The 24330-nt window shown below is 35.8% G+C and overlaps 1 protein-coding gene across 3 annotated transcripts in view; it reads right to left on the bottom strand.

Moving 5' to 3' along the window:
- Positions 1 to 1615: 1615 nt before the first annotated feature.
- LOC126823268 (cyclic nucleotide-gated olfactory channel) overlaps positions 1616 to 24330 on the bottom strand; it is a 186083-nt gene continuing 163368 nt past the window's right edge. For all 3 annotated transcript variants that reach the window (XM_050551991.1, XM_050551992.2, XM_050551990.2), the window contains 6 exons: positions 12240 to 12336; positions 9775 to 10640; positions 9511 to 9615; positions 8942 to 9032; positions 8128 to 8244; positions 1616 to 2113 (listed from right to left, as the gene is read on the bottom strand). In XM_050551991.1, the coding sequence (XP_050407948.1) occupies positions 1994 to 2113; positions 8128 to 8244; positions 8942 to 9032; positions 9511 to 9615; positions 9775 to 10640; positions 12240 to 12336 (1396 nt within the window). In that variant the 3' untranslated portion in view covers positions 1616 to 1993. The remainder of the gene's footprint in view (positions 2114 to 8127; positions 8245 to 8941; positions 9033 to 9510; positions 9616 to 9774; positions 10641 to 12239; positions 12337 to 24330) is intronic.

Below are 24330 nucleotides of genomic sequence, written 5' to 3'. Positions count from 1 at the left end.
TATATGTGTACGTACATGTATGCAATTCTAACATTCCATCCATTGTTAATTTGAAAGATATAATGGTAATCAATTTTAGCACGTGTAATCAGCCAGGAGAACGTATTGAATATGCTGCTACGAACCCCCTGCAGCTATTGACAACGTTGTGATCTTTAACCCGAGAGCTGAAATATGTTTCATTTGATTACGCTATCATATTCATATAAGATTTATTCTGTGTAAATATCATTGGACAACCGTGAAACCTGTCACATGCGCTTTAGATCATAAGGTATGTCATAGAGTTAAGTGGCGTAGGTAACAGGGTCTAGTGTTGTCTGTCCTATCTCTCAGACTCTCTCAGAGTGGACCTTAAAGGGACAATAACACTCTTGCTGGCTTGACAGCTCCAGAAAATACAAAATAGCCTTATTATAAGTACTAAATGTGTTAGTGTCTTACCTGTTGTGTAAATTATCCATTAAATCATATTTTACTTGTCCAGAGGGTTAAAAAATATTTTTAAATCCAATTCACATTTGAAAAGCTTTACGTCAGGCTTTTCAAATCATTTAGTTGAATTTTTCCAATTTTTTAAATTAGGTGTGTTAAGATGAAATTTGTATCATCAATTAATTGGAATATTGTAAAATAGTACAATTTGTTGACAATAATAAAGATTGGGACATATTATTCAGTTACAACAAGAGTGGTATTGAGCCTTTAATCCTCATTTTTCTCTCAAGTCAAAATCATCCTTGATGGCGACTCAATGGAATATATATAAACTTAGTAAAGGTGACCAAACATATGCATCACCATAATGTTCGTCCCAAAATGACCTAGCCTGCGTCCAGTGGATGTTAAACCCTTTTCCCCCTCTTAAGTCTAAATCATAATCATCCCTGCTAATGATTATATGGAATATATGAAATTTGTAAAGATGTCCATACGCATTCTTCATCAGGGGTATTGATAAACGGAACATTTCATCCCAATTTTAGGAGTTTTTAATTTATTTTCCTTTTTTATTATGCCTGTGCCGGTCATTTTTATTTTTTATGCTGTTAGTAGGAAGGTTGCTAGTTGTGGGTAACATTCAACTTTGGTCCTAGTCCCTGCTAAGAACGATCTATAGCGTCTCAAAATTTGGCTTCCATTAAATTCAATTTTCAGAGAGAGTTGAGTTTCGGCCAGTACCAAGATATCATTTGCAGTAGAAACTTCAAACTCTGCGTGTAGGAGGCGACTGAATGGTCCTACTAAAGCCCACAATTTTGTCTGTCCAAATCAATTATTATCCAAATAACAGATCATCCAAATTTAGTTCCAAATTAGCCCATTTTATTGAATATTTTTCTATTAAAAACATATTTTTCCGATTTGCCAAATTGGTATCAACTGCTAATATTTTGTGGGGTGTATCTGGGTACTACCCCAACACATAGAAAAAAATTGGTCCAAATTCCCGACCCAAGACTTATCACTGTCTGCATGGTGCTGTCGGGGACACACTCTTAATCAAAACTCACCACCTATTTTGGAGGGGTAGGTCAAAGTTTCAGAAAGATCCCATGGTTAGATTCTTAGAAATCCGATTTGTAGAAAACACAAAAATAAAATAATAACAATCTTAACAGAAACAATTAGCTTTCATATGAAATAAAAGAAAAAAAAATCATGAAAATATATAAGAACCAGAAACTTAATTTAAAGATTAAAATCTGATACCACTCAACTGGGTTGATGAAAAGTTATCTAGCAGAATGTTTCATAAAAAAAGTATAAACAGTGACAGAAATCATGTTTTGTTTTTATGAAAAACAAACAAGCCCAATGTACAAGAAACCGCGACACCCCACATTTAAATTAAGTATCTTACTTTACGGATTTATTAATTAAAGTGATGGTAATGTTAAACAAGATCCGTGCAGCGAGATCGAGGACATCTTTGTTCTTGGTATACCATTTTGGACTGACCCAAGCGTTGGCATCAAAATTAAATCCGCTACTATAATGATGTCGTTTCTTCTGCTTCCGAGTCCTCGGTTGCCGGGTTTTCCTGGTCCATTTTTTCAAGGCTAATTGTTATCGTTTTTGGCGTTGATTCACTGGGAACTGATGTAGATGACTAAAAATGATATTGTAAAGAATAAAGTCACTATTACTCGTTATAAAGACAATAATTAATTATAAAATTCAATTCTCCTTAAACATACATTATGCAAGAGCTAAATCTGTCTATTGCAGGTCTTTCATTAGGCCTGAAATGTTATCTAAATTATTAATTAGACATTAATTAACCTATACAGGCCATAATCAACTTTCGATGGCGTCGCTAGCCTGCGATCTTTAGTGACTTTAGTAATGATGATCAAGGCTAGGTCGAAATTTCAAACATTTAGTTCTCGGTTCATAGTGGATCAATTTGACTGAAATTTTCAGCAAATTGCCTTTACATTATCTAGTTTTTAACTATTATAGTGAGAACTGCCAACTCATTATTTAATCTCCCATAATGTATCTTTAAGCCAAACCCATTCTAAGCTTAAAGGATTTTCAGGGTTAACCAATCTATAAACTTGACATAATATATACTATTCAAAAAAAGTAGGGGATATTTGATTTTTAAGTGTTATTAAAGTCACCTAATGAAACTGACGAAGAAACAAATGACAAAATGAAATGAAGTTCACATTTATCGATTTATTCCAAATGATCGTTAGACTAAGTAAGGCACAGACTGACCATTATAAGGGTAAAATGATACCCGGCCGGGGTCAAACAGCAAAGTTACCACAGCATCACAACCAAGTCAGTAACGGGTAAATCCTCCTCTGTTTGCCAAACAAGCATTGATCCGACGTGGCATACTCCTAATGAGACGTCTAAGGTCATTTTGGTCCAGATTGTCCCATTCCTGTTGCAACGCAGCAGCAAGTTCTTGGACATTGGCAGGACGTTGTTGACGTTGACGTAACCTCTGTCCAAGCATGTCCAAGACATGCTCGATGGGGGAGAGGTCGGGACTCAGTGCTGGCCAAGGTAATGTGGTGATGTTCTGTTGTTGGAGGTAACCTGTAACGATCCTGGCCCTGTGACATCTTGCGTTGTCATCCTGGAAGATGAAACGGCTGCCATGGCGTCGTGCGAACGGCACAACATGGACTGCCAAGATGTTGTCCCAGGAGTACTGGCCTGTAACACGCCCTGCAACAACATGTAAAGCCGTTCTTCCAGCAACAGTGATGCCTCCCCACACCATAACAGAACCTTCCCCAAATCGATCATGTCTGATGACGTTAACGTCTTGGAAGCGCTCGTTTCGACGACGTCACACCCTCCTGCGTCTGTCCAAAAAATCAACAGTGAACCTTGACTCATCTGAAAACATCACATTGCTCCAGCGTCGATTATCCCAGTGTTGACGATCCCTACACCAACGACGTCTTGCCTGAATGTGATGATCTCTCAAACAAGGGATCACGCGAGGACGTCGGGCGCGAAGGTGACCCCTATGCAGTCGATTCCGAATCGTCTGGCCACTCACTCTCACACCAGTGTCTGTTTGAAGACGAGCGCTGATCTGATTTGCAGTGATGACACGATTTCTCAAGGCCAAGGTACGGATAAATCGATCCTGGGCTTGAGTTGTCGCCCTTGGTCGACCTGAGCGTGGTCTGTCCTGTACAGATTGTGTATCACGGTATCTGGACCATAGCCTGCTTATGACAGACTGAGAAACATTCATCGTCCGCGCCACAACCGCCTGTGTTGTGCCGATCTGTAGCATGCCAAGGGCACGTAACCTTTCATTTTGGGTAAGCCGACGCATATCAAAATTTGTTTTCTGGTCACTAAAACAATTAAACTGATGTTTCCACCCTGGAATTCAATGCCACAATGACTGTAACATTCAAAGTCAGAGTCGTGCAAATCTTGGGTTGGACCCCCCATGATGATCCCAAGCATCACATGCATTCCATGCGGTAGCTATTGGTGCGTTTGGGCGTCACATGTAACTGGAAATGTTTCTTCTGTTAGGTTCTATAGTGACTTTTTTCGTAGTCATTTGCATATTTTAGTATTATGCCCCCAAAATCAAATATCCCCTACTTTTTTTGAATAGTATAGTTGAATGTAGCACATACTGTATATGGAGATATGTAGTATTACAATTAAAAAATATATATGACAACACCAGCAAACATTTGCAATTATTGTTCTTCTGCAGACATTTGCAATTATTTTTCTTCTGCATACAGACGGAAAGAAATGGGGGTTTACCGTCCATTCGACACAAACTCGGCGATGTCGTGACTAACATTTGGTACAATTTTATTTCAATAATTCGTTTGTGCGTTGGCGTCTTTTGCGGTAGGAGATCGAAAACTCGTCATATGACTTGATGACAAAGCATATGACCTGGAGCGCAAGCCCGAGACTCGACCACTCAAATCAATCTTCTGCAAAACGTATTCTCCAGGGTTAATCCATCATTGTAGAACATCTACCAACGTGTGCATATTGAGTGATCAAGTGGTGAAGATTTCACAAGGTCCCGTGATCCGGGAAAATTATTGGCACTAAATTTTTATTACCAATCTTAAGGCCATCGACAAAAAGTAGCTATTTTGGGTATTACTAAATGTGCCGTTCAAATTCATTCATATATTAATATTACGACTTAAATAAAAATATAATAAATATAGTATAATACCACTTTACCAGGATGTGGTAAATACCTAAACCAAAGGTAACAAGCCACACCCCAAAATAAACAGATTGCATACATGTATATTAATTAATTGCACATTTATCTTTTAGTAAGGCATTAAGCAATCAAACTCATTAGCCGAGGCCGAAAATGCCCATGATTTTGATGTAGTGAAACTAGTCACCACGTTTCATCACTCATATTCAATTAAAATCAAATTATCGACCAATCAAATTGCTTATCTCTGCCCAGCCTTAGCAGAAAATGCAAATCATCGTACTCGGTCAAGTCACATGATGAACATCTACACGAAATTTAAACATACATGAACTACCGCAATTAGAAGCAGAGTGATGGTGTTCAAAACTCTTGACAAATCGAATTGATTATCGCTTCTTAGCTTAGCCTAAGCAGGAAATGCCCAGCATCGAACTTAGTCCATGTAATTGGCGTAATAAAATCATTTGTCAAGTTTCATCAGTCTGACTCAGTTTTGATCAAAGTTATGGTGCCCCAAAGCACAGTTACTTTGTCCCAAAAAGTGTGACAGGAAGGCTGACCGACGTATGGATAGACCAATTTTAACCGACTCCTGCTTTCTTAGAAGACGGGGGAGGGGGTATCTGATGCACGCTAAAACTAGAATTTAAACAGGTTATAAATGTCTTGATTAGCAAGGATGTGAAAATGACTGAGGCGTACAAGTGTGTTAAATATCAATTAAGTTACAAAGCACGACCCTGTATTTTACGGAGGATTATTCTCGAGGCTGTACTTTTTGGGTTTATGCTCAGGACACCGACACAGTTTTTATAGGTAACAACAGATTAAGAGGTTGTAGAGGTAATGGGATTAAAGGATTGGTATAACGCCTCATTACCGGTTAATTAATAAGTCGACATTTTTGCGAATTCTATACATGGATTATCAGTTTCACATAGCTAACATAGAATTATACAATTCAACAATGGGGAACATCAGCATATTTATAGATGTTAATGGCACCAGTAGATAATCTATGCTTTGGGTTTGACAACTGTCTGTCGACATTCCGGTACATTCTTCTTGTATTGTGTCTTTTCTATTCGGCTTCATATTGCAGCTGGTGGATCTTGGAAGATATTTTCTGTCTTTTTAAAAAGGTTATCAATTCATAAATATTAGAACGAGCCTTACCAATTATCTTCTTAAGCTTTCCATGCCATTCTTCTAAGTTGTTATTATTGTCAAAATCATCCAACTTTATGATAATCACCCTCTATTCAATATGTGGTGACATATTCGGCAAGTTGTTGGCATAGATTATAACGTATCTAACATTACATCTTATACTTAGTGCCATGGAACATCGTCTAACAAATTGGTCTGACTTGTATGGAATCTGTACTCCATAGTTTTAAGGGGGTCACCCCACTATGCCAGTTTTTAATCCCTGAACAGTTAATGATTATCGGATTATAAGTAACACCTTAATCAAGTGGGCCAGTTTCATGGTGTAGAGAACTGTGTTCAGTAGATTAATCGTTCAGCAGATTAATCATTTAGCATATGGCATGTGAACTGTGTTTATCATATTTATCATGATGATAAGCTCTTTTCAGAGGATACTATATATGGGATACGGTCAAAACCCCCTCCGGTCAGAACCCCCCTAGGTCAAAACCCCCTAAGTCAGAACCCCCTCTGTTCAAAACCCCCCATTTTTATATTATATAATATTAAAATCATTTCAAAATTATGTTTTTGTGGTTTGTGAAGTGAAGTACACAACAAAATCGATTATTTTTATATTTTATTTGCAATTATATGGGTGAAATTATTTCCATTGGATGGTGTGCCCAATACCTTTTATGGTTTGCACACAAGTTGTAAAGTCTTTCTTGTGGATCTCCTGTAGTTTTTTGGTGGTTGTCCGCGTGAGTATTGCAGGAGTGCAGTCTTGACATTGCTGTGATCCAGATGGAGATGTTCGAGAGCCCGCCAGATTGTGGGGTCTGATATTCCCAGCAGGGAACTAAACGCCCTGTTCCAAGACTCGCATAGATTGTTAGTGCGAGACCCACCACCAAGTGTTGTCAGATGAACGTTCCAGAGTTCTGCTGGGAATAGGGTTTGGTATAGGAGATTTTAAATTGTAGCGCCATGACTTCATTTGAGATTGATCAGATAATTGCTTTTCACTTGAATGATTACAATAACTGAGGCTATGTTATTAGACTGGTAAGATAGACTGGTAACTGAAAAACGGCGCCTCCATGAAGGGCATTACACCGTCATCCAGTACAGGGATGCTGTCTCCCACATAGTAGGCTTGTAAAATTAATTTTAGAATTATTGAAAATGTATATTTTATAGGAAAATGTTTGTAAGTGAATGGAAAATGATTAAAGGAAATGTTTAAATGATAACTTGTATATTCTATGCTAAAATGATAAAAATGTATTATAATGTGTAAAAAAGTGGATGTGAAATGTTATAAAGTATTGAACTGAACTGTCTTTCAGTGAATGATAACTTGTACATTCTATGCTAAAATGATAAAAATGTATAAAAATGTATAATAATGTGTAAAAAAGTGGATGTGAAATGGAATAAAGTATTGTTTGAACTGTCTTTCAGTGAACTGTTTTAATCGTCTGGTAGACCCTTAATTAATCCTAACTAATCCCCATTGTTGCATCGTTAATTGTCAATTAATCCCTTAACAAAGGAACTGGCATAGTGGGGGGAAATCGTTTTAGGTAATAACAGACATTCCATTCTGCATTAGGAAAACCTATTGTGCAGATGTTGACTTGTTAATTAACCCGTAATGAGGAGTCATACTAATCCTTTAATCCAAATTACCTCTACACCTTCTTAATCTGTTATGGCCTATCAAAATAATGTCGAAGTCTTGAAAAGATACCACTTTTTTCAGGGGAGTCGTTTATTCTTTACTTGTTAACTTGAACAGTCACAAAAAAACACTAAACTGGCTCATTATTCAGCATTCTAGCCTCTAAAGGTTAAAATACATTGCCAACATAGGTTTATATAAAGGGAGAAAATTCTCGGCAAGTTTGATCCAGATGTAATGTAGCCGCAGACAAACCTGTTTTATATAACATGTCTAATGAAATAAGATTGTTTAAACACTCGAAAAGCCAAATTTTATTGATTCAAAAAAACGTCATGGGATCATTCTATGTGTGATGATGTATACTAGCAATAATAGTTTTCACACCCGTCAGTCCCTTTCACACCATGTAATATCACGATTTTTGGATACTTTCCAGAGGTTATCCTGTAAAATTATAGTTTTTATTATCCCCGTTATACATTCAAGGCCAAAAGTTTGAGACCACACTTTTGTCAATGACTGCAGTTCTTTACCACATCCAGGTATGCACATGTAGTTAGTTCTATTCATTTTCTAGTGACAGTACCTGTTTCCTTTGTATCTCTTGCATGGTTTGAGATAATAATTTGACCATGTTTTCTTGTACAGATGCTAATCGGTCTATTCTCTCTAAACCTTGTTTGTAAATATGTTTCATATCATCCTGTTGAGAACAAAACAATACCAATTAACACTGTGCTAACAACGCATAAAAAAAATTGAAGTATGACCCTCTATATCCTCAGTTCCTGAAGATGAAATCCACACTTGCTCCTTGGCATCACAAATAAAATATACCGAGTTGTTGGAATGGAGCAACACAGCCTACCCTTGTGCTCATTGGCGTGCACGTCAAAGAACAAGAGACAGGTCGTGAAGATGATGTTTAAGTCCCACTCCTACCTCCTACATATACCATGCAGTGTGCAATGAGGTAAAATTGGCCCATACAGCGGCGTTTCCGCCTACTCTTAATTGAATTTCAGCTGATAAGGGTTCTTTTACACGCATACCCTACCCACGTGTACACGAACCCCGTTTTTCTTCTTACCCGAACGACTAAAAACTATTTCTCGCCATGCACGACTGAAATCGGGGAACCACAATGAAAAACCTACGGAAATAAATATCGAAAAACACCGGGGTCAAAACCAGAAACTTATGGATAGTGAGCCAGCACCTTCTTCACCGAGAATCGAAGAAATACCACTATCGAGTCAACCTTATCCGACCTTGCACTGGACAGGTTTCCATGGCAGTAAAAATTAACATTGCTATGTCCCAAAATAACCGAATATGACTTTGACAAGACATTAAACCCCATTCCATTATATTTTGCAATAGGAAAATATCTGACTCACTAGTTTAGATTCCATGGTATTTCTAAGTTGTTTCATCTCAGCGGCTTGCATCTTGTAAAACTCCTCTTGTTTTTTTTCAAGAAAACTATTACTGAAAGACAAAAATATCTGCAAACGTAATCAGTTGCATCATATTCTTGCCTCATTTTCCAACTTATCTGATCCTATGATTATTCAAGAGACGAAAAGTAAGGCAAAAGTAATTTAATAATTAATTTTTAGTGTCTTACATTTGACTGCCCCCGGTCGTATGCTGTAATATTTTTCATTCTACATCCCCTGACAATCGATTTTTTGAGAACACTCTTATTTGTGCTAGGATTTGGGTCATAATGATTGGCTACATAAATTTATCGTGCACTAATTTACCTATGCTTATTTACACACGACTAGAGCAAGGATCGAGTGTACATAGGTACAGTCAGATATCTAGCACGATAACCGCTGGGACGGTTATACGAATTCTTGTTAATAAGCAACTACCGTAAAGCATTATCAGCTATAATATTAATATAGGATGAAATTAGAAAAATAATCATCAACAAATTATTTAAATCTTTCTAAGGTACCTGTTTGAGAAAGTAGACATTGCTTTCGAATCTTGGCAGAGTTTTATTGGACTAAAAATCTCGGATTTGGCGGGAGGTGGTGGACTCGCACTCGATTCTCGGCTACTGTAAATAACAGAACAAATATTAAACACTCGTCAATTTGCAACAATCCAACTGATTTGATAATGTGTTTGTCCAAAATGAGTTTCATATGTACCCTTTCATCCAAAAAGATATATTTGTTAAACTTTACTTTTATAGATATAAACGTAAATGTTTTACCTTAAAGCAGGAAGACCAACAGGTGATGCAGCATTTGAAAGTTTGGAACAATTAAATGAAGGTTTGACAGATGGACCCGTCAATGATCGAACTAAAGACGGAGAGGAGGTAGGGCTAGCTGTAGGACTTCTTGAAGACTGACGCGAACCACGTGCTGAAGAAGGACCCGAGGAATAATCATCTCCACTTTCTACTGTTTCTAACGGAGCATTTTCAACAGAATAACTTCTAAATCCCATATTTTGTCTTTTGGTTAAAATGTCCTTACGAATGAATAACAAATCATTGGGTTTTATCACTTTTTTAGCATCAGCTTTTAATAAGAGTTTTGTCGATGGCGTATCGTGTTCTGGACAAAAAGATGTAGTGTCAGTATCGTGGTCCTCAGTATTTACGGCTTCATACCCTGAATGTTTGTTTGAGAGTTTTTGGTGAATTGCATTAGCGATTGTATTACCCGATTCCTTTTTACCGCACTGGTCAGCAGAACTAAAACGTATTGTTTTCGGACGACCTTCTTCCACTGAAGACCAAACAATGCGTCCTTCCGAATCATCGCCTGTCTTCTGTCGACGAACCTTCCTGTGAAAAAGTCTACGGATGCCACCATAAACTCTATGCAAAACACCTGCTTCCACTTGGACACACTTTATATCATCTTCTCCAGGATAAGTGAATACATTGTTGCTTTTCCCATCGTTGGGAGAATGGGGTCCAGCACGCCGAACCTTTGGTGACATATTTCGTAAGGTGGATAATAAATTGTTCCTAACGATTGGATTCTGGTGATGCTGTAATGGCTTCACTTTATTTCTATGGGCTTCAATTTCCCGTAGACGTCTCTGACCGTAATCTCTGATGATGGACTGTAAGAGAATAATAGAACAGTGTTATACTTAAGAAAACCCATTGTGAACACAGGGATAATGGAGAGCTGAAATCGAAGACCGTTAAATGATTGGCGAGGGTTTACATAGTTAAAGAAATCAAATAACTACTATGAGTTGGAATAAGATGCGGTAAGAGTTTCCTCAAGGTAGTTCCTGTTCATGTACGCCCACTACTTTCATTTTTCCAATAGATCAAATGGCTTACAATAGAAATAACATAGATATTAAACTAATATTCTTGAAACTAACGTTATTATTTAATTTTATGTGGTCGATTATTTGATCAAGGTAGGATTGTATTCTGTATATGATAAAGAGCATATCACTGAAAGTCTAGACATTATACAAGTCACTCCTTTATTTTGCATAGTATTACATAGTGAGAAGCATTCCACTGCAACTCCGGATAAACCAAAAACAGAAACAAAACCATAAATTGTTTGTTGCTATAAAAACGGCCACGCCATAAATATTTAAAGGGGATTTTTATTCCACATTAGTAGGTGCAATGACAGATAATGCATGGATTTTACACCTAATTTATATTTAATTGAGCGATAACGTGATATATTCATGCAAACTAATTATCCAATTGCAGTCCTAATGTAATAAACTATTCGATAAATGTCAATTAGCGATCAATAATGGTATCATGAGTTGCAGAATCACCAAGTATAGCTCACGGAGTGCATAATTGATCAACTCCAAAAGTGTTTCCAAAACCGCGATACGCTCGTAAATACATGTATATATATTGTTATATACATGTTATAACATCTTAGAGAACATGTATAATATTACATTACTGTGTAAAAAATAACAGTTTGACTGTGTAAAAAAATAACAGTTTTACATGCACACACATATATATATTATGTATGAGTTGTTCAATTGTAGCTTTAATCACTACTTGATTACCCATGTGTGCTCCCATTCTTCAAATCATTTAGCGCTGATTGTTTTTGGGTAACAAACGGATTTTGAAGTTGCAGCCGATTATACGAGATTTAATATCTTGCTAATGAGAGCTCGTGTAACTAACATTGCTGTCTATTTGCAAAAAATAACAGAAACAAGACAGTATCAGTGACCTGGGTTAACTTAATACTAAGTGCAGGGGTACTGCACCAAACATAATTTACACACAACAAATCTACGGACAAGACACAATACGCAGAAATCACAAACAAACGAACATATCAAAATAAGTAAATGGATCCGGTTTACAACGCAGTCACATTTGATTCTTTTGTTAAGATCCAATCTTCTTTCGATATTCTAAATAGACATGCTGGGGTTTTTCTCTAATATTCCATGCTGAATATGATCACTGCAATTCCACAATGTATAGATAACCGTAGATCATTAGATATATTTACAAAATCTTGACCGTTGATGTCACATAAGATATTCAATAATTCTAAAACTTCCTTTCAGAGGAGAATCAATTAACATTGGCCATCCAAACATTAATATGGTATCTGAAAGCAAATTTTCTCAAGAATGATCCAGACATAACGTATTATCTCATTAAGAATTCATTTAAGAATCAATAAACTCTTGACAGATTTTTACCTCGGCATCAGGGTGATCTTTCAAGGCGCCAAGTACATCTTCACGAGATAAAACAAATAATTCCGAATAACCTACAGATCTTACGTCTGCTGTTCGCCTGGAAAAAAGATAGCACCAAATACGTTATTAATTAAAACAGAAAGAGCTTGATAAACCAGTTATACTTTCAAACCAAAGCCCTGGAAGGGTGCTATTGTCCAGGATTACCAGAATGAACCTGGCCGAAACTGTTTAAGGAAAGCGGGAAATTTGTACGCTCGACATTTCACTAAAATAAAACTTGCAGAGAATATGTTGAAGTCAGAAGTAAAATAGAAAATAGCACTGCAAATAGCACATATTATGAACTAGAGATAAACATAGCTCCGTTTCGGATTTGTCATCTCGAGATAAACGGGTAAACGTTGCCAGGCTAACCTTTCTTATCATGTTTAGTTGGTTCTTGGGTTATATCCCAGTTAATATGGAAACCCCAGCTTCCATATCGACAAGTGACACGTTTATTTGGTCTACATCAATACATTTTTAAAACGAGCTCTGTTATTATTTAACATTTACCATCGCTATTTCTATTTCTGGCCTTCACCGTTGTATTTGTATTGTAGAATTTCACTGGATATCACAATACCCTTGTATTTTTATCGTTAGCTTTCACTAAACAGCACAATACCATTGTATTTGTATTGCTGGCATTCACAAAACAGCAAAATATCCCAGTATTTGTATTGTAGGCTTTCAATGGATATCACAATACCCTTATTTGTATGGTAGGCTTTAACTGGAGAACACAATACCTTTGTATTTGATGATGACACTATCTCTAAGATTCTCTCTTTTCATATTGTATACTTGTTACAGGGATTATCCCGAAAACGTAGCTATATTTAATGGGGAAACTCTGTATAATTCATACTGAAATACGAGGCAGGGGGGGGGGGGGGGTGTCACTTCGCGGATGTGACTTCTTTGTGCGGTATAAGCGTTGTAGTCTTTCCTTCAAAACGTTAGATCATAGTATTTAATTGCAGCGGGAATATCATTTCTGTGTTTCTAATTTTCTTTTGTGTGTATACTAGTTGGTTGTGAAAGTACATCTGCTCAATTATTGTCGCAGTTTTTAAATGTTTATTATCAATGAAATTAAAATCAACAAAGATCTAACAGTTCATAATATAACGGATACGTAACTAATTAACTATGGAGCGGAATTTACCTCATAATTCTAACTCCTAATCTAGTAATACGTATGCTAATATGCTTACTTCTATACATGTTAAATTGGCTATTTACACATGTAAAAATGTTAATTTATATGACTTATTTATATGTATTTTGTTCTATTTCCATTATTACTTTTAATTTTGGTAACAGATGGCGCGGTTTACAGTTGTATGGAGGTTGATTGGGGACATGTAAAATCTCGCCTTTTTCATATGATAAAAATCATAAACTATTTTATGTACAAAGGCAAACTATTCTAGATATTTTTAAAATAAATAGACTTCTTTGTCGTGCATTTTTCCTAATACTGCTATATCGATTGATTTGGCTTATTTTGTTACTAAAAGAACAATAAAATATATAGTAAGAACTCATTACGTCATGCATGAGAGTGAATAAATAAATATAAATAGGCAATGATTAGTTTAGCGTATCTTTTCCCCTCGAAATTATGAAACATTTTACGCACACAAGTAAAGTATTTTTGATATTATTTTAGCTTTCTATTGGGTCAAGCTTCCAAATCATCGTGAGCCGCGGTGGCTCGGTGAGCAAGTCCCTGATTCGGTCTCGGGTTCGCTCCCTGTGTTGGAAGAAAGTCCGTCGTGGTTTCCCTTTTTCATTGTTGCAAGACGGGGTTCCTGACAAGGAACACTGTCTAGTGGTTTTAATGGCGTGCACGTAAAAGAACCCTTGGCAGTTGGAATTTGAAATAAGAGTAGGCCGTAGCCTACTGCACACTTCATGCCGTATTCCCATCTTGATTAGCACAGTGGGTGCTGAACGACGGGACGTTAAATTCTATTTCATTTAATTTAAAGATACATTATGGGAGATTAGATAAAGAGCTGGCAGTTCTCACCATAATAGTTAGAAACTTAGACAATGTAATGTTGATTTGCTGAAATTTTCAGTCAAATTGATCCCACTGTACCGAGAATTTAGCGATTGAATTTCGGGCCTTGCCTCGATCATCATTACTAAAGTCAAACTGATCCACTCTGTACCGAGAATTTAGCGATTGAATTTTGGGCTTAGCCTCGATCATCATTATTAAAGTCGGTACGATAAAAAACCCCAACATAGTCTCGAGAGTTGATTATGGCCTAGATAAGTTAATTAATGTCTAATTAATAATTTAGATAACATTTCAAGCCTAAAGAAAGACCTGCAATAGGCAGATTTAGCTCTTGCATAATGTATGTTTAATATCCAAATCATCGGTTTTGTCTTATGAGGTAGGGGGTTTCTTTTGACCATTGGGCGAACGATTCGCCTCTTGTATTGATCTTACTAATCTCATTCCAAAGTTTGGTATACAGGTCACAATTCTATGGAATACAATTACTGCTTTTTACTGAGCGACGTTTCGACTAGGCTTCTCTAGTCATTATCAAGCTATGATAAAAAATGAAAATATGACAGGACAATATATACATGTACCCTACCATGCTTAGTTAATGCTGACAAACCAACGATGAACAGAGATCAAGGATTGTTCCTCCCCAGGGCGTATGATATTCTTATCACATAATCAAGGCTGAGCATAATTCTTTTTTTTCCTTTTTTATCATATTTAATACTTATCAATATTCCAGTAATAATTTTAAGTTTGTAATAACCATCATAATTTGCAAAAATGATAACTAATAATTCCCAACTATTTTCGCTTTTCAGGCATTTTTGCTTTTCAGGCCTGCGGTTATTGTAATTTAATGCACTCAATAGTTCTAACCCTGCCTTTCTACATCACTATACCATCCAGTGAAGTACCACTCAATATTTTAAATTGTCAGCCTTCAGGGGACTATTGATCATTTGTGCAGTCATTGTTCTAAGGGTTTTTCGTATATCAGTAGAATCACTCGCAACAACATCCACATATCAATTATTTTTGTCATAACACCAATTAAATCTCATCTTCTTGGGATGTTGTCATTATCAAAACCTCATCAAATCGTTGTAAATACTCCACAAAAATCTATTCTTTTATCATTTGTATTTATTACAGTGAAAGGGGTCGTTGATAACATTTCATCAATTTTCATTTTCTTTCAACGTTTGTATTATTAAAACCCACTAATCATTATGTATACTCCACAACAACTTATCCATTAATCAATTAGTCAATTTTTAGGTTAATTGGTATTATTACTTATTAGCGTTTAATTAAATCAGATTACCATTAGGTACACGTAATTAAGTTGGATCCCTGGTTTGTCAGCATTAACTAAGCATTGTTGTGTACATGCATATATTGTCCTGTCATACTTTCATTTTTTATTATAGCTTGATAATGACTAGAGAAGCCTAGTCGAAACGTCGCTCAGTAAAAAGCAGTAATTGTATTCCATAGAATTGTGACCTGTGTACTCTAGTTCAATTACTAAATGCCATTGAAACAGTTTTCCAAAGTTTGGTGTCATAACTAATTGGATAAAGGCCAAACAAATTTGAGATTGGTATAGTTTTGCATTGTGTAATACATCTACCAATGTTTGTCCGATTTAGAGACACTTAAAATATGCGTTAAAGACCGAAAGATCTTGGATGCGCATATATCTGACATCAGATCACGGCATCTTCCGTCTTTTGCGTAAAAAGTGTACGTAGTTTGTTCACCCAATTTGAGATGAAACTTAAAATATGGGTTAACAATCGAAAGATCATAGATTTGTTTGATTTCGGAGTGACCCCCTTTGTCGAAAACATTATGAATGCGATACAGGCTATAGTTTTTAACATTTTTTTTAAAATTTTGTTATGATCCCTTAGCCAAAAACCATATCGATATTCAGTGTTCTGCAAACCCCCTTTGCGGAAAACCGTGTAAACTCTAAATGATATTTTTCATCTTCGATGTGAAGAATTTGGGCGGGGGGGGGGGCTATCGATTTTCACTATTTATCGCCCATTTCTTGCACAGATGTGGACATAGCTTGCCTAAGAAATTTACAGTGTGTGTGTAGGGGGGGGGGGGGGGATTATGCTTTGCTGTAATTTTATATCTGAATTATCATTTCCTGTTTCTCAATCCAATCTCAAATAAAATAAGATATTGTTTATAATCCAAAGCGAACACACAAAAAAACTTTGTTCTACTGGCGTATATCTATATTACTTAAATATTATAAGAATAATTTACTTTTGTACGTAAAATATTTTATATATCTTTAGAGAAAAAAAAGGGTATTACTTCTCTGAAAAATATCGAGAACGAATATTGCAAAAAAAGAGGCTAAATTAATTGATATGGCCGTATTATGGCAAACGCACGACAAAGTAGCCTATTTATTCAATCTGATTAAAACACAGATCCTATTTCGTTTCGTTTTTATAGTTCAAAATTTTCGTTTTACTTGGCTTTACTACACTAGGGTAGGCCATCGAAAGTATAAAAAAAAGAAACAAAATATAGATCTGTATTTTAATTAGATTGCCTAATTTATTCATCTGAAAAATATCGAGAATAATTTGATTTTGTACGTAAAATATGTTATTATTTTTCTATTTCGTTTCGTTTTTATTGTTCAAAATTTTTGTTTTACTTGGCTTTACTACACTAGGGTAGGCCATCGAAAGTATATAAAAAAAGAAACGAAATATAGATCTGTATTTTAATTAGATTGCCTAATTTATTCATCTGAAAAATATCGAGAATAATTTGATTTTGTACGTAAAATATTGTCATGTCTGACGGGTTATGAAAAGGGAGAGATTTTACATGTCTCCAATGAACCATCATATAGTAAACAGTGCCATCTGTTAGCATAATGAGCGTTAAAATTATGACCCCCTTTTAACCCGTTGTGATAAGTCATAATTCTAACTCTCATTTTGTTAACAGGTGGCGCTGTTTACTATATGGTGGCCCATGTAGGACATGTGACATAGTGCCCCTTTTATATAACCCAAAACACGACGTTTTCTTTCAAACATAGGTACAAAAGCAAATCATTCTCGACAATTTTTGAAAGAAAAATTAGGCTAGTTTTTTCTGTAAAGAAAAATAAAGTATTTTACGTGGAAAAGTAAATTATTCTGATATTATTTAAGTAATCTGGAAATACGCAAGAAGAGCAAAGTTTTTTTTGTGTTTGATTTTGTTTATAAACAATATTTCATTTCACTCAAAATTGGATTGAGAAAAGGGAAATGATACTTCAGATGTAAACGTACAGCCCCTAGGTCCACAAGATTTCGGAAAAGGGGGATAACTCCGGAACAGAAGGTCTGGGAACGGAGACGGATGGGATAAACCGACAGGGCTCGCTCTCTCATTGTCCCAATGATTTACATCGAGAAAGAATTAAATCTTTTAAAGGGAGGTTACAGAAGGTTGGATATTGATGGAGTTTTCGGCTTAGGGGACATAACCTAATTAGATAAAAAAAAAATAATATTATAGCCTGTATCGCGTTCACAATTTTTTTCGGAAAAGGGGGATAACTCTTGAGCGGAAGGTCCGATGCTCACCAAATTCAAACCAATCCAGGATATTTCGATCTCTAGCGCATGTTGGTGCGGTTCAATCTAGATGCGCATATCAGATCCGTCCACCTTCAACACATATTTTAACTGTCATCTAAAAATTGGTATATGTATAACATGCTTTGTCACTACATGTATTTGCCTAAAGGGACAGGGCATTTTAACGGGAAGTTACGGTCCGATTTCCTCCAAAATCGAATTCATCAGTGATTGTTGTGTATTAAACATACAGCTCATCACAATTAGAATCCCTTCGGGGCGCAAAAGCTATGTATTCGATTTTCGTTCAACCAGGGGCAAAAATACAGGAAATTACGGTCCGATATGAGCCAAAATTTAACCTATTCGAGATCTGTCGGAAATAAACATACATTTTAAGTTTTAAAAGAAATGGAATAAAAATTGTGACTTCTAGAGGATCCGCAAACTATGTGTGCAAACTTCGTACGATCAGGAGCTATAATCCAAAATGTTATCGTGAGATAAGTGCCATAATCGAACCCATCCGAGATCTCTGGGATATCAACATATAGTTTAAGTTTCTTCAATGTCGGATAACAAATTGTGACCTGTAGACACACATACGGGCAGGGCTGATGACATAATACGTGCACATGAAAATATGGGTGGATGCAATATCTTGAAAGCATAATATTTGTCTATACTACCTTATGTTGACTAATCAATTTTAAGGCTATGTACCTTTGCAGTCTTGCCAAGTATCAATGGTATAAATTAAATTTATTGATTCCAAATTTATAGGCATGGAAACATTAAAATATAAAAGGGGAGGGGTGGTGGCAATTACCCCGGAACCCCTCAACGGGGTGTAAACAATGAAGAACTATACCAATTTTAAATTCGTTTAGTTATGACACCAAACTATAGAATGAGATCAATAAGGGCGGTGAATCGTTCGCTAAATCCCCAAAGAGTTCTTCTACCTCCTAACACAAAACCGGTGATTTGGAAATGAAATAAAGTTTAACGTCCCGCTGTTATGCACCGATTGTGCTAATGAAGACGGGCACACGACGTAAAGTGTGCAATGTCGGGGGATTTTGTACGGACAGGGGCGCTGATAGCTGGAAAACAAACCGGAAAACCCAAGGAACTTTCTCTTCCAACTCCGGGAGCGAACCCGGGACCTCTTTATTACCGAGTCAGTGACTTACTCTCCTGGCCCGATATAGATTACTTCAATGATATCAAAAATACTTTACTTGTGTGCGTAAAATATTTCATAATTTTGAGGGGAAGAGATAAGCTAACCTAAGCATTACCGATTTATATTTATTTATTCACTTCCATGCATGACGTGAGGAGTTCTTGCTATATATTAATCTTTTAGAAAACAAATAGGTCAACATAATCGATAGTGCTTTATTTGTGAAAGTGCACGATAAAATAGCCTATTTTTTATGAAAAAAAATATTTAGAATAGTTGGCTTTTGTACGTAAAATATTTTATTATGTTTGACAGAAAAATGTCGTCATGTCTGTCGGGTCGTGGAAAGGGCGCCACCATACAATGTTAACAAAATGAGCTTTAGAATTATGACGCCTTTACAGCGAAACATTTGTAAAATGTCAAAATATTAACGAAGCTAAACTTACTACAATAAATTAAGATTAATAATGGAAATAGAACAAAATACAAATTCTAACTGCAATATTTAAAAAAATAAGTCATATAAGTCATTCCTTTCCAAAATTGTGGAAAGAGCTGTCAATCTTCGTCTTCAATCCCATATTTCGAAATATGAGTTGTTGGATAAGTTTCAGTCTGCTTACAGACCCATCATGGCACTGAGACCACTGTGTTGAGGGTCCTCAACGACCTACAGTGTGCAGTGGATACAGGGAATGTAGCATCTTTGACTTTTGGATTTATCTGCAGCGTTCGACACTGTGGACCATCAGATTCTAGACAATAGACTTAAAACCAAGTTTTGGATTTCCGGTACACCACTTTTATGGACCACATTATATCTTAGTAATAGACATCAAACAGTTCTACTTGGTGAGGCTAAATCTCTACCGTTTAAACTTGACTGTGGCGTACCGCAAGGCAGTGTATTGGGACCCATGTTTTTTGTTCTTTATACAACCGCTTTGGGGTCTGTGATCGATGGCTATGATCAGAGGCACTACCCTAACGCCGATGATACTCATCTCATTGGTGTGTCTAGTCCTATGCTAATCAGAAATGCCTTACAAAAAAATACTGACTGTTCGCTGGCAGTTAAACAGTGGATGGAAGCGAACAAACTAAAATTGAACGACGATAAAACAGAAGCTCTTTCAGTAGGTTCATCACAACAACTCGAGTAACTACATGATCTTATAATCACCATTGGTAATTCAGAAATAAATTTCTCCAAAAATGTTCGAAACCTTGGGAGTGATATTTGATCCTTCTCTGACAATGGAAACTCAGGTTGATATGGTATGCTGTACATTCTACTATCATCTACGCTGTATATGCAACACCAGAGACTATCTCACTGCTGACGCTTGTAAACTACTTGTGAGATCACTGATTTTATCAAGGATTGATTATTGTAATAGTTTACTCTATGGAATCCCACAAGCACTTCTAGCCAAGATCCAGAAAGTTCTTAATACTGCAGCCCGAATAGTAACAAGGACACATAAGTTTGATCACATCCAGAATGTGCTAGTTTCTTTACACTCGTTACTTGCTGAGGCGCGAGTCAAATACGAAATACTAACATTAGTGTATAAATGTCGCAATAATGCAGCTCCCCAATACTTATCTGAACTCTTATATGACTACAACCCTATTAGATCACTTCGCTCTCAAAATAAACAGTCACTAGTTGTTCCAAGATATAATTTAAAGTCATATGGGTATAGGTCTTTCAGTTCAGCTGGTCCTAGATTATGGAACGAATCAACAAACTTTAAATCAAATTAAATCCGCGCTTAAGACTTTCCTGTTTCGACAGTTTTACCAACAGAGCCATTACTAAAAGCGTTTTGAGCATGTGTCAACATGGAGAAGACGCTATATAAAACCTCATTATTATTATATTATATTTTTACATGTGTAAATAGCCAATTTAACATGTGTTAGTATGAAGTTGCATAGATAGAAGTAAGCATATTGGCATACACGCATTACTAGTGGAGATTGTAATGAAATAATCTGATGATATAATAAACCTAGATGGATATGTTAGTTTAGCCCACGCAGTCAAGTTTCTATCGTTTCGGACATTGAGCTATACGGTAAATGGGTTCAAATTTCTCTTAATTTAAAAATAAATAAGGTTTCAACCTTCATATCATATTAAGTCGTTCTGAATTGAAGCAATGGATTTTGTGAACCATTATTTGCCGCTTACATTTATTTTCCTTCCTTTATCTTCTACTTTCATTTTCCCTATCGGTTATGACATCATTTCACTTAGATGTAGGTTATTGTTTGTTCCTGTATATCTGTATTTAATGTGTAGATTTAGAAAGTCTACTAGGTTTGAAGTTATTACGACGTACACATTATTATTATTACCGCGTTATTACAATGACGCACTGACCAGTCTGAAGCATATTGTTATACAACTAATCAGCAGACGATATTTTGAGTTGGGATTTAATTGCTGAAAAGTGCTTCATAGACCGTACCAGAAGAAGAAAGACAATGTAAAAGCTCAAAGCTATAAACAAAAATACATCAAAGATATTCACTAGACCGAAAATTTCGCGGTCTTGTCTAGCGGCTAAATTAGCAGAATTCTTTTACAGATTTAGTAAATAAAAATAGTTCTTGATGAAATCTCAATTTCGTACCAGACAAAATGGTTAATTATATGTCTTGAACAAAACTAAAAGTTGCCATTAAACTCAAAACGCTTCGCTAGATTATATTGGCAGGGTTAGATCAATATCATGTTTTTGACTACTTTAGACTATCACTAATGCAGACGGGAATTGGAAACCAGATCCGTTGAATAACAACCAATACGCAACCAATCTGTGTTGATGACATAGAAAGAAAAAGAAACCGTTCAATATTCTTGGTCGCTATTCTATGCAATTTGTATCACTTGATCCATTTAATTTAGTAAATAAATCTTTTCAACTTGGAATCTTGGAATAAGTCTTTATTCCCATGAAAACCTGTTATATGTGGTAGACAAAAAGAAATAAACTAGTGATGAATGCGTATTCAGGTAATTTCAGATTTTTATTAGAGCATGTAGTAAATTACAATAAATGTATACTACAAATATACGGTTTATGGTAACGTGGCTGTTTATAATTTTAAGAATGACATTTGCGTCTTGATACATTATATGTACACATGCAGTCTTATCAAAGATTTATTGCACCATATATTACGTTAGATATTTTATAATGAACTAACGAACAGTTTCTTTAATTAGTTTTTCAATTTTGGTATGACGTACATGTACGCTTGGATATTCTTTTACCTCATTTTAAGAAGGTTCAGATATCGTCACAACTGCTGGTGTAATCAACCTATGACTATCGAAGGCGTTTAGATTAATTAACTATTTCGACACTAATCTGGATATAAATCTCACAAGAAACGAGATACTGCCACGAAGACGGAACTGTTTTGACATGGAAATGTAGGGCCTTATCGACTAACAGTTAAACGAGGTGACATCAATAACAGCTAAGATTATATGGATGTTGATTATTTTTATTTCACAAGCTCTATTCCTGGAAGTGTTTAGCATATTTATTGTAACTTCTTAAATTAGTCAACCCAGTTCAAGCCGCAGGAATCTGTTTTATTTCGAGCAAGGAACCATTTCAAGCAGAGAAATGTTATTAATGGTGTCAGGTTCATTGGTCTGACAAGAGCAAGTAGCAGTTTCTCGAAGGTTAATCGATTATCATATTACCTAATAAGCACAAATTAATAAGAGCTTTGGTATTTATTTAAAGCCAAAACAAGCTATCACATAGGCTATTTTACGTTTGTATCTTTAAGCATAGCAAACTTCTTGGATCACAATGGTATAGTCAAATATAGATGAATATGCTCTAATCAAACTTGTAAGATTTAAAGATACATTTACCTTTAAAATACACATGCTCGGTTCGTTGGGGTTTTACTGAGCCCTAGATGAGAGGAGGAAGGGAGGGAGGGGTCATTAATCTAAGACAAAACAAACTACTGAATAATTGTTATTAAAAACTTCCCTATGTGTTTGAAACCACCTCCGGTTGAATAAAATCCATTGCACATTTGAATATCACAACGAAAAAAAAGTTCTCTTTTAAAAAGTCAATGTTTTTGCTTGTAGTTTCGACGAAGTTCATCACACGATTGTACATGTCACGTGATGAGCTAAACCATCTTAATATGTTGAAGGGGACAATGGTTGACAAATTTTGACAATCACGTGTGTTGCAATCAAAACAACGCGCGACATTTCCAATCGTTTGAGTTTGGGGAACAAAAATGGTAACTGAAGACAATAAAATTAATTTGGAAACAATTGATTGTCAGTCTACTAAATTTTATTCACAATTAATATTATATCACCGATTACACGAATACTCGTAAATATTGCTTTTCACATCATCATCACCCCATAATTGTAAATACCCTGTATATTATATTTTAATAAAATATAGTGGGCCCTACATCCCTGTCATGCAACTCTGTGGCTAACATTTACAAATAAACACACTTTATTTCATAATTTTAATTGATATTTCATAACTCGAAATCTAATCCCATGCTCTGTGGTTATTAATAATAATAATAATAAGTCTCAATTTGTATAGCGCAAAAATACATTATGGCAGTTTCTATTGCGCTATTGCGCTATTTGTCCATTTTCAAAGTTTTATAATTACCACAACCAGTGGCTGCCAGGCAGGATACGCCCACATTTTCGAGAGATGGATAGAGAACAAGCTAAAACGAAAGTGATTTTTCCTACAATCAAGGACCATAATTCAGGAAATTACAATTCGATATGCGCAAATATCGAAAGGAACGGAGACTTTTGGGTTATAAACTTACATTTCAGGTTTCAAAAAAAATCGGATAAACACTGTGACCTCTATAGAGTCCACAACCTTGATATGCCATATTTTTACGGTATTTGAGAACGAGGGGCGGCCATTTTGTCTGTCAGTTTTGGGCCGATTTTCACTAAATTCGAACTCAGCCGCCCTTAGGGTGTAACGGTGATATATTAATACGTTTTTATTTTAAATCGGATAAAAATTATGACCTCTATAGGGTCCACAAGCTAAAAACGCGAATTTCCGTACAATCAGGGGCCATAATTCAGGAAGTTACGTTCCGATATGCGCGAATATCTAAAGAAACCGGGATCTTGGGGTTATAAACTTACATTCAAGT

This window comes from Patella vulgata, chromosome 6 (assembly GCF_932274485.2).
Source record: "Patella vulgata chromosome 6, xgPatVulg1.2, whole genome shotgun sequence".
Lineage (NCBI taxonomy): Eukaryota > Metazoa > Mollusca > Gastropoda > Patellidae > Patella > Patella vulgata.
The sequence above is the reverse complement of the archived record's forward strand: the minus strand, read 5'-3'. Positions and strand labels throughout refer to the sequence as shown.